Source organism: Magnolia sinica, chromosome 19 (assembly GCF_029962835.1).
Source record: "Magnolia sinica isolate HGM2019 chromosome 19, MsV1, whole genome shotgun sequence".
Taxonomy (NCBI): Eukaryota; Viridiplantae; Streptophyta; class Magnoliopsida; order Magnoliales; family Magnoliaceae; genus Magnolia; species Magnolia sinica.
In genome coordinates, this window is record NC_080591.1 from 27,533,990 (window position 1) to 27,552,298 (window position 18,309).

The following is an 18,309-nucleotide window of genomic DNA, read 5'->3' on the forward strand; positions in this document are numbered from 1 at the left end:
TATCCCACGGGGACGCGGATTGCGTACTACCCCCGCCCGTACCTACCTCCGAACGGGCAGTTCTGTGGGCGGGCCCACCGTGATGTATCTGTACATCCAAGCCGTTAATCCCTTGCTCAGATTATTTTAAGGCATGAGCACAAAAATGAGGCAGATCAAAAGCAATAAATGTCAGTTGCATTAATTGCAATAGTCATCTGTGGTGTGGTCCATCTGACTGTTGGATCTGCTTCATTTTTGTTTTGATTCCTTAAAATAATCTGAGAAAATGGATAGACGGCTTGGATGTACAGATACATAACGGTGGGCCCGCCCACAGAACTGCCCGTTCGGAGGTAGGGAGGGGCGGGGGTAGTACGCAATCCGCGTCCATCACATGGAGGGCACAGCTTCGGTGGATCCCCGGATACACCGAGGTGGTGGGAGCCCTGACTTTGAAGCCCACCGTGATGTATGTGACTACATCCACGCCGTCCATCTGTTTTGAAAATTCATTTTAGAGCATGATCCAAAAATGAAGTAGATCCAAATTTCAGATGTACTATAGTACATGAAACAGTGGTAATTGACCATTAAAACAATTTTGTGCGACACAAAAGCTTTGGATCAAGATTATATTTGTTTGGTCTCTTTATCTAGGTCTTTGTGACCTTATCAACAGATTGGATTGCAAATAAATATTCCGGTGGAATCCCTGAAGTTTTTAACGGTGGGATTCAATCACGACTGTTTCCTATGGTGTGGTCCACCTAAGATTTGGGTAAGCTTCATTTTTGGAATCAATGCTTAAAATGAGCTGTAAAATTGGTTGGACGGTTTGGATTTAAGGAACATACATCACTGTGAGCCTCACAGTTAGGGGTTATCGTGTTGATATGGACGGCTGTGATCGTTCACTCAAACCTACTATGTATGCATTCTGTCTATTATATTTCATTACGTGGAGAACCGGTTTCATTCTCTTCTCGATTGCTCTAATGGAGAAAGTCAGGCTCTTCTTTGTTTTTCTTTTGGTGCTTCTCCTAACAGGTCAGAAGATAATTTCTCTATTTAGAATCTTTTATTATATGTTTGGTAATTTCTAAAAAGTTTCAATTGAATTTCATTTTACTTTTAGTCAGTTTGATTTTATTTTATTTTTATGGTGAATAAAGTGCAAGGGTCTTCTGATCATCACCACCATCACCACCGTCATCACCATCGTCACAGGCATGCTTTATTCCAAAAGCTTTTTGTTTTCGGTGACTCATATGCGGATACCGGGAATACGTGGAAATTTATTTCCAAGTCGTGGAAGGTGCCATATGGGATCACTTTCCCTGGGAAGCCGACTGGCCGGTTCTCTAATGGCCGAGTCTTGACTGATTACTTAGGTGGGGTTCCTCCTCCTCCTCCTCCGCCTCTCTCTCTCTCTCTCTCTCTCTCTCTCTCTCTCTCTCTCTCTCTCTCTCTCTCTCTCTTCTTTTTCTAGTATGATGCGTTTGGTTGCACCAAACATCATGAATTCCTGGTGTTTGGTGCAACCATAAAAATACTTAAAAGGGTGCATTTGGTTGCCCAACAGAGTTCATGATTCGTTTGTTAGATTTTTGTATGATGGGTGTGTTTTGCTTTTATGATTTTCTTAGGATCCAGATCACGGACCAGTATAGACTTGATCTGTTGCATTCGGTCGGGACGTATTGATAACGGTACCTGAATGGTTCGGATCATCCACATTCATGGCTAAACCGGCCAGAAATCCATACAACTCAGTGGTGTGGGGCTCGCCTTGCATGTATGGCGCCCAACCTGTTCAGCAGGTCACCCCATCATGAAAGCTGGATGCCTCAAAAATCATGCCAATCCAATCGTAATCTGGGCCGCTCTATGAATTTGTGCCCAACCTGTTCAGCAGGTCACCCCATCATGAAAGCAGGACACCTCAAAAATCATGCCAATCCAATCATAATGTGGGCTGCTCTATGAATTTGTAGATTTTTAGGTGTTTGTTCATTGATTTCTACAGTAGGTCCCACATGCCGCAGCCCATCATCATGAATACCGGGTTGGATGGAAGACAGTGAAAATGGTGGGGCTGGACTGGATTCAGTGAAGTCGGACCCAACCAAGTTCTGTTAGGTCTCTTCTGTGAGGCCCACCTTGATATGTGTTATATATCCGCATCGTCCATCCATCTTTTTCAGCTCATTTCAGGGCATTACCTAAAAATGAATTACCCTCAGATGAACAACACCACAAGGAAACACTAGTGATTGAACATTAAAAGCATGTCAAGGGCCACAATTTTTTCATGAAGCTGATATTTGTGTTCTCCCTTCATCCAGGTCTGTGTGACATCATCAATTGGTTGGATGGCAAATAAACATGACCTTAGGAAGTTTGTAATGGCTGGCATTCAATGATCATTGTTTCCGGTGGTGTGGTCCACTTGAGATTTGGATCTGATTCATTTTTGGCCATGCCCTAAAATGAGCTAGCAAAATGGATATATAACACATACATTGAAGTGGGCCCATTAAACACCTGACAAAACTCACTCAGTTCCCGACCTGAGTGCATCTATCTGTTATTGTTGCCTATGAACCGTTTGTGGTCCCAACGAATCACTATCAGATCATCTGATTCATCCCGTCCAATTCTCCAATGGATTGGATAATCTGATCAGTGTTAACTTTCACTTGATAGCCTTAGAATGTGTATTACACCTAATGGACAGTCCAGATGGGTCAGTCATGCTGTCCAAGATCAATGGACGAGTTCATATTTCTAATATTATTTTTTTTTTCCCTGGGTATCTTCTAAAATCTAGTTTGAATGCGATCTTTGCAGCTTCCTTTATAGGAATCCGATCTCCCCTTCCATATAGATGGAAGAATATCGGCCCCAAACCGTTACGATACGGCATGAATTTCGCTTACGGTGGGACAGGTGTCTTCGATACAATGGTTCCTTTCCCGAACATGACTACTCAAATCGATCTGTTTCAACAGCTGATCGAACAAGGGGTGTATACAAAGCGGGACCTCAAACACTCCATGGCCCACGTCTCTGTGGCTGGTAACGACTACATCACGTATCTGGCCAGGAACGGCTCCATGTCGGTAAGTAGCGTTTCGGTTTATGCTAACATGAGCCCTTAGTGAAGTTGACGTTCCCGGTACTGCACAGTGATCCGGCCGTGCGGGCGTGAAGTTTGTACAATTGGGAAAGGTGGGGCCCACCCTTCAGTGATCCATCAGTTGATGTATGGGTTGCACTGTGGATGGCCCATTCAGCAAAGATTCCCACCAGATTGAAAGAAATCTAACCGTTCAATAGCTGATCAACATATAGACGGTTGATTGAAAAAGTACAGAAATAGTGCACTTAGATTCAATAAAAATGCCAACTTGGCGTACGTGCCATCCACAAGTTAGGGGTGTACACCGAGTCGAACCGAGTCCTGGCCTCAGATCGACTCCCAGCTTGAACTCGGCTCAGCTCAGTCCTCGAGCCTGACCGGCCAGCTCAGCTCCATTCGGTCAGCAACTCAAGCCAGTTCGAGCCGAGTTTAAGCCAAAATCGAGCTTCTGCGGCATTTTTACAAACACATGCGGCACACTTTTAATTTCTCACTGAATGTAAAACAGCAGTAGTTGTTTACAAGTATTTCATCAAACACCTTACAAGCAACATCAAAATAAAGAAAAAATGGTATTTGTTTCATGTACATACCTTCCTTGCCACTAACCAACACTACATTGAGTTATTTCATCAAACACTTGGTAAGCAACATATTAGAGTAACCGAGTTATTGAACTAGTTCGATTCAAGTTGGGTTCGATCCGAGTTAAGTCGAGATCGGGCAAGCACGAACTCAACTTGAAATTTTTTTTCGAGTTTAAAAAGTCAGCTCAACTCGGCTCTAACTCAACTTCGAACCAACTTGAGCCGAGCTTTTTCAAGTTGAGCCAAGCGAGCTAACCGGGCTAACTCGGTTCGTGCACACCCCTAATTAGCTATATCACTCCTAAAGTGATGACACCAAGTTTTGTGTCCCCCACCATGATGTGTGGACCCCATTGCAGAAAACAGTGTGGACATTGATGCCCACCGTTGAAACCTTCGTAGGGTCCACCGTGATCTTTATTTGAGATCCAACTTGCTCATGAGTTCACATCGACATAAACAGGAAAAACACAAATATCAGCTTGATCGAATCATTATCTAACACACGTCCAAGTTAAGCCCCGTACCGGACCGTTGAAACATGGTCCCATTTGTACAGGCTGAAAAGCCGAAGGCACTTGATGTTTGTGAGAAATCCCTTCCATCCGTTTGGCTAATCATGGCAAGACATGGCCCAATACAAGGCAAAACTCAAGTTAGCCGTACGATATGAAAAAGTGGGTGTGGGAAGTGCCTACGAGTGAAACATCCCCATATCCACCGTTATGTTTATATGCCATCCATACCGTTCATAAGATCATTTCTGCTACGATGAACGGAAAACACAAAAGTATTAGCCTGATCGATCTTATGCGGTTTCAACGGTGGACGTTCAATGTTCACTGTTTCATGTTGCGCGGCTTACTAGATTTTTTTATCTGTTTCAGTTTTGGGTTCATGTCACAACATGATATGGAAAAACAGATGGACGGTGGATTTCTCACAAACATCACAGATGGCCCCACCTAGCTTCCTGTCGCTGGCAATCTGGGCCATTGGATTGTAGGTATGGCCAGGGCGTAAACTACGGTGATAGTTCATAACCTTTATTCTAGTTGTGGTGTCTATCTACTTTATTCGTGGCATGCATGGACGTCATTCTAGGCCGCCCAAATTGGGGGCCGTTACAGATCCTCTTAACTAACTTATCTCGCAGGTTGGATTTGGACGTCCATCACTTTATTTTTAGTCGTCTCTTTTATACCTTCATTTGGATGGTTAGGATCGTTCCAAATGTTTACTTTATGGGCCATGATCCATCCATACCGTGTCTCATGATTTGGACAGTCAGGATCGACCTGCATGAATACCACAATTTAGACGTGATGAGCCCATTTACAGTTTTGAAAAAAAATGGCAGTTGCAATTAGCATTCCACTCTGACAAAATATCACATTTGATTTTGTAATCTCAACCGTTCTTATATCTTCCAATTTGATTCTAGGGTATCCTAGATTTCATCGAATCTTTAGTTAATCAACTCCGGTTAGATGTAAAGCGCATTATGGATATCGGCGTAAAAAAGATCTCCGTAACGGGCCTCGAGCCCGTCGGATGCTTGCCCGATATAACAGAGCCTTCATCCCACAAACAGTGCATTGACATGTACAACACGGCCGCGGGTGTTCACAACAGCTTGTTGAAGTCGGCGGTGGTGGAGCTGAACCAAAATGCCAGCAGACCAACGGTCGTGATTTTGGATCTCTACAAGGCATTCATGTCCATACTCCAAAGCTCAGAAAATCAAGGTAATTACTATTCTATGATTAATTAGTGGGAAACCCATGTTTTTGCTTTCCTATTTTTTGGTTTTGGGACAGGTAATTCACTTGGTTCTTACTGATCTCTACACCCTCTTTTTTTTCCACATAAGCCTTATTGGACACTAAAATCGAAAGATCTGAACTGTCCATTGAGTTGAAAACAATTTTTGAAGTGTACCATGAAAAAATCACACTGATCAGATGATCCAACCATCCTTGATTTGGCCTTATTTTCTACAGCCATCTCTTTTCCAGGCAATGGATGAGATGTTTACAGTTGCCTAACAAAAGTGATTCTTTACAATCACAAGCAATCCATAATGGGTCCTAACAAATAGATGGATCGGATAGTTGATTGGACCTATTTTTTGTGTAATCGATCACAACCGTCCATATTAAAGACCATAGATGAAATGGTTAGTATTTGTCAGATCAGTGTGATATTTACATGCTAGCCCAATTAAATGTGCACTGGACCTAATAAACAGTCTAGATCAATGGATTGGACTGTCCCAGTGCAACTAGGAGCACTATTTCTCTACATTTTATTCTATTCCATGTGAAGTTCACATGCAATGGGTTGTAGGTGAACATTCCTTATGACCAATACGAAGCTTACATGATTTTTTCTCTCTCTCTTTTAATTTAATGCAGCGAAGTGGAAGTTTGAGAATGTTTTGATGCCATGTTGCAAGGGAGTGAAAAATGGATACTCATGTGGGAATGTAGATGAAAATGGTACCAAAATGTACACAGTATGTGAAAGGCCAGACTCTGCCTTCTTTTGGGATGGGGTCCACCCTACTCAGATGGGTTGGGCTATTGTCTCATCATATTTGAAAACCACTCTCTACCAACTCTCATCCTGAGCCTTCATATAGGAGAAATAAAGAGATTTTTTTATTTTTTTATTTTTTTTTGTTCTTTAATTTTTCAGTTGTATTAGGGAGCATGATGAAATAAAAGTGCACATTTTTGGAGCAGGAAATTTTAAATATTTTTCATCAGTCTTTCATTTGAATTAGTTTTGTGAGTTCACTTTTTTGTCGGAAGTAGAATCAAAACGGGGCTCTGTGCAGCCCACCATGATGTATGTGTCGGAGTCATCCGTCCATTTTAGCAGGAGATTTTAAAGCATGGGACCAAAAAGGAGGCAGTTCCAAGGCTCAAGTGGACACACCACGTAAAGCAGTGGTGATAATAATGCCACTGTTGCAACCTTCCTAGGACCAGCCCTGGTGTTTATTTGCCATCACGGTCACGTAGACCTGGACAAGGGAAAACGCAAATATAAGCTTGATCTTCTATGGCCTCGAGGAGTTTTTGACAGGTAAGCCTTCAATTCCATTGTTTCCTGTGGTATGCCCCACTCGAGCCATGGATTAATTTGACTCCTTTTATAGCCTCATGCCTTAAAATGATTTGTTAAAATGAATTAACAGTACGATAAAACACATATAATTGTTAGAGCTGAACACGAACGGAGTTAGCTCGGTTAACTTGCTCGACTTGACTTGAAAAAGTTCAATTCGAATCGGTTTGAAACTAAGTTCGAGCCGAGTTCGAGCTTGGCCGAGCTCGAATTGACTCGGATCGAACCTCAACTTGAATAGAACTCAGATCGAACTAGTTTGGTCACTCAGTTATTTTGATATTGATTTTGCTCACCAAGTGTTAGATGAAATGACTCAACGAAGTGTTGTTTCAAATGGGTACATTCTCCATGGGATCGGCCAGTGGCGAGGAAGGTATGGATATGAAACAAGCCACTACCAAAACTATCCTTAGATCTTGATTTTGATGCTGCCTACTGAGTATTTGATGAAATACCTGTAAATTGCTGTTATTATTTTACAAATTGTGAGAAATTGAAGGTGCGCTTCATGTGTTTGAAAAATGCCGCACAGGCTCAAACTCGGCTCGAACTGGCCCGAGTTGTTGACCGAACCGAGCCGAACTAGCCAGTCAGGCTCGAGGACTGAGCTGAGCCAAGTTCAAGCTAGGGTCAGCTAGTGGCTGAGCCGAATCGAGCTGTGCCAAGTTCGACTCGGTTCAACTCGTGTACAACTCTAATTAATTATGGGCCTTATAGGGATCCAGATGAGTCTATCCTATCAGGGTAGACACAATCCACATCCTTTCTTTAGCACGAAGGTCATACCTAAGAAACAATAATTATGGCCTATCCTACAAAAGTTTTAATGTAGGAATTTGCATCTTCACTTTTTCCATATACTCTCTGGAACCTGATAGATAGAATAAATGTCAAAAGGACATTAGAAACGGACCCCATTGAACTTTTGCTTTCCTTCCACACGCCTGTGAAAGCAGGTGATGAAAATGACCGAAAACCACCCAAAACGTCGTAACAGTTGGATTGACACGATTTTCAGGGCATCCAACTGTCATTGTGGGTTGACCATGATTGTAACGTCTTGGAAAAATCCGTACAAAGACCCGAGTTCCACCTCAGGCAAAAATCTCTAAGGACCCTATTCTGTAGAAACTAGACGAAAATTAAATATGTACTCATTGAATTAATCAGTGGATTGAACCCGAACCACTATTTATACAAATGGCAAGACCCGAAATCATCAAAATCGCTAACTTAACATTGCTTGAGAACCTAGGAAAAATTTCAAAAGCCCGCTCTCGGGAGTACGTTGAAACTCCGATCGGACCTAGACCATGCGTCGAAAGTCCGATAACCACAAAACTATAGGGTTATGACCGTCTTATTGGTCTTAACAACCATTGCAGGAATCAAGCCCAAATAGTATCAAGAACCGCGCAACTTGAGCCCTGAGTGAAGTGTGTGAGAAATGTGAATATCTTTAGAAAAGGTACTGAAACTTAAGTAAATTAGGCCATTAGCTTACGGGCGAAATTGAAGACTTCAGACCGTCAGTTTCTGACCAAACTTCACCCATGGGGAAAGAAAATTTCGCTGCTCATATCCGTATACTTCTGGCCCCGATCGAGTAAGTACGACCGTTGATCTGACACAGGTACTGCAAGGTCGATCTGCTTATCTGATCACACCAAAATCACATCCTGGCCTAGATCCATTGTAAGGGAACTTACACTATGACGTAGGTGAATAGTGGGCCTCCCTGTGTGCCCCGATTGTCAAAAACAGTCACCCTTAGGTTATAAATTAAGTATACCATGGTCCTGGGGCCATTTGCATTAGTTCTGGGCCTATATAAACCCTTAAACCACCTCATTTCTATTCCATACGAATTTGCTCCAAACACTAGGAGAGAGAAGAGAGAAAAGAAGAGAAAAGAGAGAGGAGAGGAGAAAAATAGGGAAATAGTTGCTGGGATTCTATCCCACGACTCCACGTATTAATTCACCTCCCCACTTCACTATACGGTCGTTTTAGGCTTCAATTTGGGTAAGAAATCCTAACCCTAATCTTGATTTAGAAATCCAAAGAGAGTAATCAACGAAATAGATAACCTATTTCATTGTTTAGGTGTCTATCATTCCACTTTCGGGAACGTAGTGTTTGAACCGAGTCTGAATCGTGTATTCCGACGAAAGGTGCAAACTATAAACATTTAGATTATGGTTTTCAATGCTTTCAATGTTAGCTAATAGTTTATGTCTGACTTGATTGCTGTCATATTGTCTTAGACGCACTATTTTCGATATGATTTACATGTATGAACTATGTTGAACAAAATATGCATTCCATGTGTTTGTTAAAATGTTTGAATGAATATGTAAATATGATTTATGCTTGCTATGTCTACAAATCTAGGATTCATCGTTGTAATATGCATGTTAACCTCTCTATATAAGGTTTTGTTAAAATATACGTTGTAACTAATCTAGTCTATGTATTTGGGGAAGTGTAGCCTAAGTATTTGATAAATTGTCTGAATGAGAAAATGTTGATGATTTGTATTTATTAATAGCATTAAGATAGGATTCTTAATTACCTTATTCATATGCATAGTTTCTTTCACGTAACCATATTCACCGCTACACGATTTATAGATAAAACGCAAGTGTTTGGTGACACGTTCAATATGTTTGATGAAATGCTCAAATGAGGTATTTATTTGGATTGTCTGTTAAATACGGATATAATTATCACATGTGTCTACCTATTGCATCTGAGTAAGATAGGGACTACAGCATAGCCCAGGCAATCGGTAACAATTCATGTACAGGTGGCTGGATTAGCCTCGCCACATTGGGTAATTTAACGAATCCGGGTCACACGACGACTGTCGACAGTGGTTAGGCCACGAGGAGTGCTTATGCGCTCCATGTCGATTAATTTAGTGTGTGCTCGTACCAATCGAACTTGCCAAACAAATCGATCGGCCTATTATGTGTTTACCATGTATAGACATCACTACTTGAATCTAAGATACCACTTACCAATGTAAAAGTTCATTCTAACCATGGTACCATGATCCGCTAAGACTCATGAGCTGGGCATGGTGATATGGGACACCGTGGTTAAGCTGTCGGCCTACGTTGGGGTGACGAGCCTCCCCGTAGTGATTAGTGAGCAACCCAAACTCGTGAGTCGGGCATGGTGGTATGGAACACCGTGTTCGAGCTGTCAGCCTACGCTGAGGTGATGAGCCTCCCTGTAGTGACTGCGAGTATAAACTTTTGAATTTGCCTATCCACTACTTTTTATTAGGAGTGATGCCCTACAACTTGCCTATCGTATGTGATTAACTAGGATTGATGACCCTAGATGGATCCTTCGTTTAGGTCAATGATATAAAGGGAGGTACCTTAGCTTCTCAAATCTGTTGTATGAATAAGCTTAATTAAGTACTGGGCTAACATGACCATGCACCGCATTGCATGTGCTTTGGCGAGGAAGTTGCACTTTAAGGAGTTTGTCATGCGCAAACTTGGTTGTCGGAGTCGCTTTTGAGAGAGCTTTGTGCGAGGGCATACATCATTACTGCACACCATTCCTGCATTAACAAGAGTAGCTAGGAAATGATTGTTGTATTGCTTTATCATTACTGCTTGATTGACTTGATAACATGTTAACCTTTGCCTTATAGTACCACTAAGTTGATCACTCACTCCTACTCCAAGACGGTGTTTTAAAACACCAACCAGACTCTGTTGTAAATGTAGGTAATGATGGAGTCTATGCGGCTGAGATGGACTTCATAGATGTGGAGGAGGAATTCTCCTATGTTCAGCTATCAAGTCGGTCTATGTATACCTCGTGCTGATTCGACGGGATTATAAGGACACATGGATTAGTTGGACACTTACATTTTGATATTTTGTATATTTTGAAGCAAATCTTGTATATATTAAACCCTGTTACATCATCATACTCTGGAGGCTGTGAATCGCTTACTTATTTCAATACATATATTCAGTCTTCCACTTGTGTAATTACGTTATCTCTAGAGTATGATATGTTGCTTTAGTATAATCTCACTCATGTTTCATACATTAATATGCACAATATTTAAACATCAATATCCATGTTGCATAAGTGATGTGCTGGATCTCGAAAGTTGAGCTTTGCTCGACCCTCAAAATTCGGGGCATTACAATGATGGACAGGTTAGATGCATGCCTTTACAACACTCTAATACAACCCCAAGACTGCAGGAGTTGTAGCATGTGTGTCATAATGATGGCACACGTTTTAAATCTGAGTTTTTCATCACGTGACCTAGGTGGTTTAAAGTTTTTAAATGTTTTGGCATTAATATTAGTCTCGTCTCATAGCACCTTCGGTGAGCGACAACATATTAAAACAAAGAGTTAAAAATATTAAAAATAATTTTAACGTCTTCTCTTACGTGAAATGAGTCCTCACCTTTTTTGCTTTCTATGTGTATCGATTTTAATTTAATTTGATTTAATTATGATGTTGACTTAAATATAAAAGTGAGTTTGATTTGGAGTCGCCACTAGCAATGATACAACTTCAAAATTTACGGTTTGCTAAAACCTATAAAATCATTTAGAGGATGAGTTCTTGACCCAAGTGACTCCCACGTTGGTCTATACCATAAATTACGGATAAAGGCCTCGGTTATAAAAAGGGAATAGATTTTGCACTATTTTTCGCCCAATGCATGGTCTCTATTTTACAATTATACAGTTTTTAGAGGGATTAAGGGAAAGTTCCAATATTATAGAGCTAAGCCATATTGTTAGGCCGCAGGACTTTGGTTGGCGAAATAAATAAAAATATAGAAGCAGTAGGATAGTAGAGAATTAAGCAATATTGCATTGGGTTCCAAAACCTTGAGTATGTGCAAGCAAAGAAAAGTAAAAGCTTGAGGGGGGGGGGGGGGTTGGAAGTTATTGATTTTTTGGGTATATGTGGAGTGAAATGCGGCTTAATTCATGATGTGAAAAAGAAAATAAAAAAATCAAAACCAAAAGGGATGATTGGATGTTCCGAATTTCGACTCTACTCATTGACTTTAGTAATTTTTCTCTACCTTTAACTTTGATGGGACAGATTAGCCTGACGGGGGGAATGCTTCAGAGAGCTGTTGAGTGAAATACAACTTGATTCAAGATGTGAGAAGGAAAATGAAAAAAATCAAAAGGGATGATTAGATGTTCCGAATTCCAACTCTACTCGTTGACTTTAGTAATTTTCTCTAACTTTAACTTTGATGAGACAGAGTAGCCTGACAAGGAGAATGCTTCAAAGAGGGCAGACGGTCAGGCACGTGATGCTTTAAGAGAAGGAGAGCAAGTTGTGGCCAGGAAGGACTTTGAAGTTATGTTGGTTGAGCAGATTTTTTACAATGCTCCATCTCCTCTAGAACTTTTGCCCTCTCTCTCTCTCTCTCTCTCTCTCTCTCTCTCTCTCTCTCCCTCCCTCTCCCCCCCCCCCCTATCTATTTATCTCTTCTCTCTTCCCCCTTCTCCCCTTTCTTACGTTCACGGGAGTGGTTTAAATAGACATCGAGGCTCGGTTCACCTATAACTGGACTTGCATCGATAGGTTATTGGTTTTTCACTTCTTTTTTTTTAAATTAGCTTGGCACTTTGTGGGTAATAATGAGACCATGCTCATCTTTTGTCCTTCCATCTATACACCCCAACGATGGCCAATTTAACCCGATGGCTATCTTCAGGGCTTGCCCTTACGCCATATAGGTGCTTTAATAGAGGTTCAACTGAAGCCAACGAGTAAGATTTAATCTAATGTGGGGTGTCTATATATGCCCCTCTTTGGCAGAGGTTAGAATATAACTAAATGTCAAAGTGAGTGGACACCCCACCTTTGGATTAGACATAGACGTGATCTGGTATATTCCTCACCGGTGTATCATTTGTCGATATCCTTACTTGGTTAGAGCTCAACCTAAACGTCTCATGAGAGTTAGGGAAAATATTGCAATTTGTCCCTGTGTGTTTTGCAACTTTACAAGGCATAAAATTACAACCCTTTCATGTTGTGATTAGCATGTGTGCATCGAAGGAGTCTGCAAGTCTGGATTGTGGATAGTTAAAGCTCCTGCTTTTTTTATGGCCTTATGAGGAGAACGCACTTTGATATGGCAAGATAGTTTTCAATGTTGCACGATCTCTTGGGATAACTTGTAAGATAAATCATTTATAATGAACAGTTGCCTGTTCATTTTGCCATTTTACGTATCTCACATATTACAATTCGTTACACTTACAACTGTCCCAGACTAGAGCCATTCGCGTTATTCTTTTATCGTTCAAGTTCTCAATTTCATTACTTTGGTTGTAATTGGCTTTTACGTAGCTGGAGGTGTGGTTGCACTAATCCAGAAGTAATCATTCCATGTTCCAAGACGATTGGGCTAAAACTGAGAGTTCAGGTCAGCCTCCCCATGTTCTGCATATGATTTCAGAATAAAATGACAAGTTAGAGAAAACCAAAATCTATTATTAGTGTCACGTTGGCTCCCACCTAGAAATATGGAGGATTGCCCAGTGCCTCGAATGCCATGTGTGTTAGTATTTTTTAAAGATTTTTAAAATTTTTACTTTTTAGAAAGATCCCCACTTGTAAAACGTCATTCCATGGGGATTTTAGAAAGATCCCCCCCTTTTGGATTTTTAAATAAGCTTAACTAGCTCTTATTCCCATTGGGGCTAACAAGGGTTATAATCGAAGTCAGCTTTTATTACAGTACTTTTTTGGATTTTTTTAAAGATAAGTCTTGTCATCTCACAATCTAGTGGATGTGATTAAGATTAGTTTTTATTAAGATGAGTTCGCTACTCTGTGTCCACCTTCATGTATAGTTTTTAGTTAACACAATGATCTTTTCTTTATTATTAAGAGTGTTTCCGCCATGCATAGAAAGATAGATCGCTTTAATTGGATGGCCGAAGAGTTGGAGTAGAGGAAGTGAGACTCACCTACATAGTGGGCTGAGGTTATTATTTAGTTAGGCACTGTAGAGAAGCGCCCTTAGCTTAAGTGACGTAACCTGCAGAGATGGATTTTTTTTTTTAGTGTTTACTTATGTATATGCATGTGCAGCCATTTTATTTATATTTCTTTAAAAAGACAAATATAACTTTCAGTGGAAGAAATGAAATAAAAAAACTTTTTGTGCCAACTTGCCTGTACAATATGTGGTTTAGATTTTGGTGCTTTGGATTGTAGGGATTAGACATTTGATAGTTCCAACATTTGTCCTGCATGAATTCTGAGCTGATTCCGAAGGGTTTTGGAAGACCCTTAAAGGTATGTATTAGAAATTCCTTCCTAAATCTAGGCCAAGTTGAAAGTTCCTGAAATGTCATTTTAAGACTCAAATATTGCATATTTATCATCTCAATTGTACTAATTTCGTCTGCATTTAAGTGTTAAATTGATCCACTAACATATGTTTTATACATGCGAGGTAAATCTAAAACCAATGATGAATATATGCTCAAAGTAGTAGAATTAATGCTTAAAGGAGTTCCAAGTTAAATGCATAAAGATTTGGAGCTTGAAAATAAAGACATGACATGCCAAAGATCCAAGAAAACCAAGTACCGAAGATGGAGAAAAGTCTGAAAAATCAAACACTCAAATAGTAGAAATAACAAACTGTTCAGTCTCACAGAATGCAAGTTTGATCCAACTGAAAGTGACAAAAACAGTCCAGTAACAAACAGTGAATTTTATGACTAATTCAACTCGACTGAAGGTCTATTCGGTTTAAACGAGTTGGTGTTCGATGCGACCGAAAGGTGGCTCAGCCTAACCGAAAGGAGACAGAGTCCAAAGACTTTTTAGAGAAATTCGACTCCATCCGGAGGATTCTTTAGCTGGCTTAAGTGTAACCGAAGCGTAACAAAAGTGCGTAATTTTTTAAGTCGATTCAAAGTCGGTGCGAAATTTTCCTATTTAAATAGGTATTTTAGGCCATTCTAAAGACGGATTAGGGCTTGGGAGGGATACCAAGTGGCGACAAAGCTTCCACAGAGCCATTCTTCTTCTTCAATCCATTAGTTTTAATTTATTTTTATATTTTTTAAAAATAGAATATTAACTATGTTAGGCTAATCTTTTAGCTAAGGCCAAGGGATGAAGCTTGCAGTCAGTTACGATATGTAGTTAATTTCATTCAACAACAATGGTTTGAATGATGATATTAGACTGAATTGATTTGGATTTTAGTTTAAAGCATTTGAGTTGTTCATTTATGGATTTGTTGTCCCTTATCGAGGGAGAAGAAGAAAGGAAGGCAGGAGAGTGGATACTCTTCTTTGACAGAGCCGCAAATTCAAAAGGAAGTGGGGTAGGAGCAATACTCTACTCTCCCGACGACATCCAAATCCCAATCTCCAGGCGGTTGGCATTCCATTGCACCAACAACGTGGCTGAATATGAAGCTTGTATCGCCGATCTAAGAGAAGCCATCGTTCTCAACGCAAAAAGGTTACGGGTCTTCGGAGATTCGCAAGTCATCTTCAATCAGATGAATGGCGATTGGAAGACCAAAGATGAAAAGTTGATCCCCTATCATGTCTATCTGGAGAATCTAGTCGAGGAATTGAAAGAAATCTTGTTCACATACATGCCCTGAGCTAAGAATCTGTTCACCGACGCCTTGGCTACCCTCGCCTCGATGCTAAAGATACCTAGAGGAATTCTGAATGGGAGCTCACTATAGAGCTCCAAGAGGAACCCGTATTCTGCCTACAGATCGACAAAGCCGAGACCTCGAACAATCAGTCGTGGTACACCGACATCAAAAAATACCTCGAACATTAAAAGTACCTAGAAGGAGTGGCGGCAACCAATCGTCGCACCATTCAACGATTGGTAGCCCAGTTCATAATCATTGGGGCATCTTCTACAAGCAATCCTTCAATCAAGTCCTCCTCCGCTACATGGATGAAGCAGAAGCAATTCAAATCATGTCAGAAATCCATGAAGGACTGTGCGGCCCACACATGAACGGTCATATGATGACAAAGAAGATCTTATTGCTCAGCTACTATTGGTTAACGATAGAGACAGATTAGTACAAACACGTCAGGAAATGCTTCAAATGTCAAGAACACGCGAACCAAATCTATGTGCCTGCTTCCGAACTATACAACCTGACAACACCATGGCCCTTCTCCATATGGGGACTCGACATCATTGGAAAGGTCAGCCCCAAAGCTTCAAATAGGCATGAATACATCCTAGTGGTAATAGATTACTTCACCAAATGGATAGAAGCAGTATCCTACACCACCATTGTAAGGCCCGTATCCTAACCCGTACCGTTCTGTAGGCTTTCGCGGTCTTACCGGTCGAATTTCAGTGACCCACGATCTGTTATTGGCGTTTGCGCGTAACCCTGAGTCGTATCCCGTATTCTAGAGTCGAATCAACCCAAGACTTGTAACCTTGTGACGGCGCCATTGCAGCGGTTCCGATGCCGCGTATTATGCGCTGAGGCGATACCCGGGCCAGAAGATGTGGGCCCGCGTTCAGTTCGAGAAAAACGTCGCGCGTTGCGAATTTCAAGAGAATCTCTACAATATGTCTCATCAATCACATCAATCATAAGTCAAGTACATCCCATCACAAGCCATCACTCACCCTTACCTCTCCTTACCCAAAGTCAAGGCAACCCATGCTTAGCCTTCCCTTTCTTACCAACAAGTCAAAAGAGCCCATACCTTCCATCCCATCTCCCTTACATCTCCTCTCTCTTTCTCATTTTCTCATTTCAAGCAAATCCCATGAGAGAACCCATGTCCAAGGTCCATGGGAGAGAGCTAGTGTGGCCCACCTTCTTACCACCCGATCCCACCATCCTAAGCCCATCTCAATCGTTGAAGTCCATCCATTGGAGCTCTAGCGTGCTTTGGCGGAAGAAGGAGGAGAAGATCATAGGTGGGTGCTTTCTATAGTCGATTTGTATGATTTTGATGGATTGAGGGCCCACATATGGTGGGGCCCATGTTGATGTATGCATTGTATAGAGGGGCCCATAGTGGCAGGGCCACTCCTCCATCTCGTCTCTCTCTCTCTCTCTTTCATTTTTTTGTGGTGATGATGAGATGTGTAGCCACCATGAATGTATTTTATCCATATTGTCCACCGCGTGGGCCCACCTTGCTGCCATCATAGGGCCTGCCATGCATGGCTGTCTGATGGGAAAAATACAAATATCATCTTGATCCCGGACGTGTGGCCTACTGTTCGTGGAACCACCATGATGTGATTCATCTACACTGTCCATCTGGACAGGTGGTGGGACGCCACTATGATGTGCATGATTTTAATCCACACCGTGCATCCAAGCATCCAAAGGGTCTAAACGCTTGGCTCTATGAAAATATTATAATATATTATATTATATCATACGTATATATATTGGCTCCTTTGAGGATATTATAATATTATACATTATATTATAGTGTAATATATATATATCCGTGCATATATGTGGGCCACGTGTGTGGGACCCACCTGATCTGTGGCTGGACGGAATCCAGCAGACGAGTGGATTTCATCCACACCGTCCATCCAAGGTGAGGACCCACCGTAGTGCATGTGTTCCATCCCCACTGTCCATGTCCAGCCATTTCTGGACGTGGGACCCATCCACACGTACTACACGTGTGAGGAGGGTCCCACCTTGGTATATGTATTCTATACCTACAGATGGTGCCACATGCAGATCCACCATGTTGCGTGTATTTCATGCACGTCGTCCATCCGTTAGAGGAAGGGGAACCTCAGCATGATGTATGCATGTATGGCCACCTCACACGTGTGATTCGTGTGAGGGTGGGCCCACCCATATGTATGTATATCTATCCAGCACCGTCCACCTGGACGGTGCATGTGAATGGTGTATGTGCCTTACACCCAACCGTCCATTCATCTGATAAGCAAATGAGTTTGTTTATATATATATATATATATATATATATATATATATATAAAGTTGTGTGCTGGGCCCCATGTGGGACCCACTAGATGTGTGTGTACACACACACGTATGTTCCAGTGGGGCCACATCCACGTGGGAGCCCACCTTGCTGCATGTATGCATGACCGTCCATCCGATTTCGTGGGGACCACCATGATGTAATTGTTTTATCAACACCGTCTAGACCATCTGGACGGTGCTGGACTGCTTGGACGGAGCTGTGGACCCCACACATAATCTATGTATTTTATCCATGTTGTCCAGTAACGCGGGCCCCACATGCGTGTGGACCCCACTGTATGATGTGTGTGCCATTTTTCCATGTCGTCCATCTGACAGGCTATATGGGCCACACTATGATATGTATGGGTATATCCCCACCGTGTCCATTTTGATGGACGTATGGCCCACCTTGATGCATGTATTTTATCCACGTCGTCCATCTG

General features: G+C 41.6%; 1 protein-coding gene across 1 annotated transcript; it reads left to right on the plus strand.

Annotated features, from left to right (window-relative positions):
- The first annotated feature begins 948 nt into the window (after positions 1 to 948).
- Positions 949 to 6,462, plus strand: LOC131235517 (GDSL esterase/lipase At5g03610-like). Its single transcript, XM_058232713.1, has 5 exons — positions 949 to 1,029; positions 1,155 to 1,373; positions 2,833 to 3,104; positions 5,156 to 5,459; positions 6,129 to 6,462. The coding sequence occupies exons 1-5, from the start codon at positions 978 to 980 to the stop codon at positions 6,341 to 6,343; spliced, it is 1,062 nt and encodes a 353-aa protein (XP_058088696.1). The 5' UTR covers positions 949 to 977; the 3' UTR covers positions 6,344 to 6,462.
- Positions 6,463 to 18,309: the final 11,847 nt, after the last annotated feature.

Excerpts from the sequence above, each read along its gene's own strand:
- LOC131235517 (XM_058232713.1), top strand. The coding sequence starts at position 978 with ATGGAGAAAGTCAGGCTCTTCTTTGTTTTTCTTTTGGTGCTTCTCCTA. Across the intron at positions 1,374-2,832 it reads AGTCTTGACTGATTACTTAG|CTTCCTTTATAGGAATCCGA; the intron begins GTGGGGTTCCTC and ends CGATCTTTGCAG. Across the intron at positions 5,460-6,128 it reads CCAAAGCTCAGAAAATCAAG|CGAAGTGGAAGTTTGAGAAT; the intron begins GTAATTACTATT and ends AATTTAATGCAG.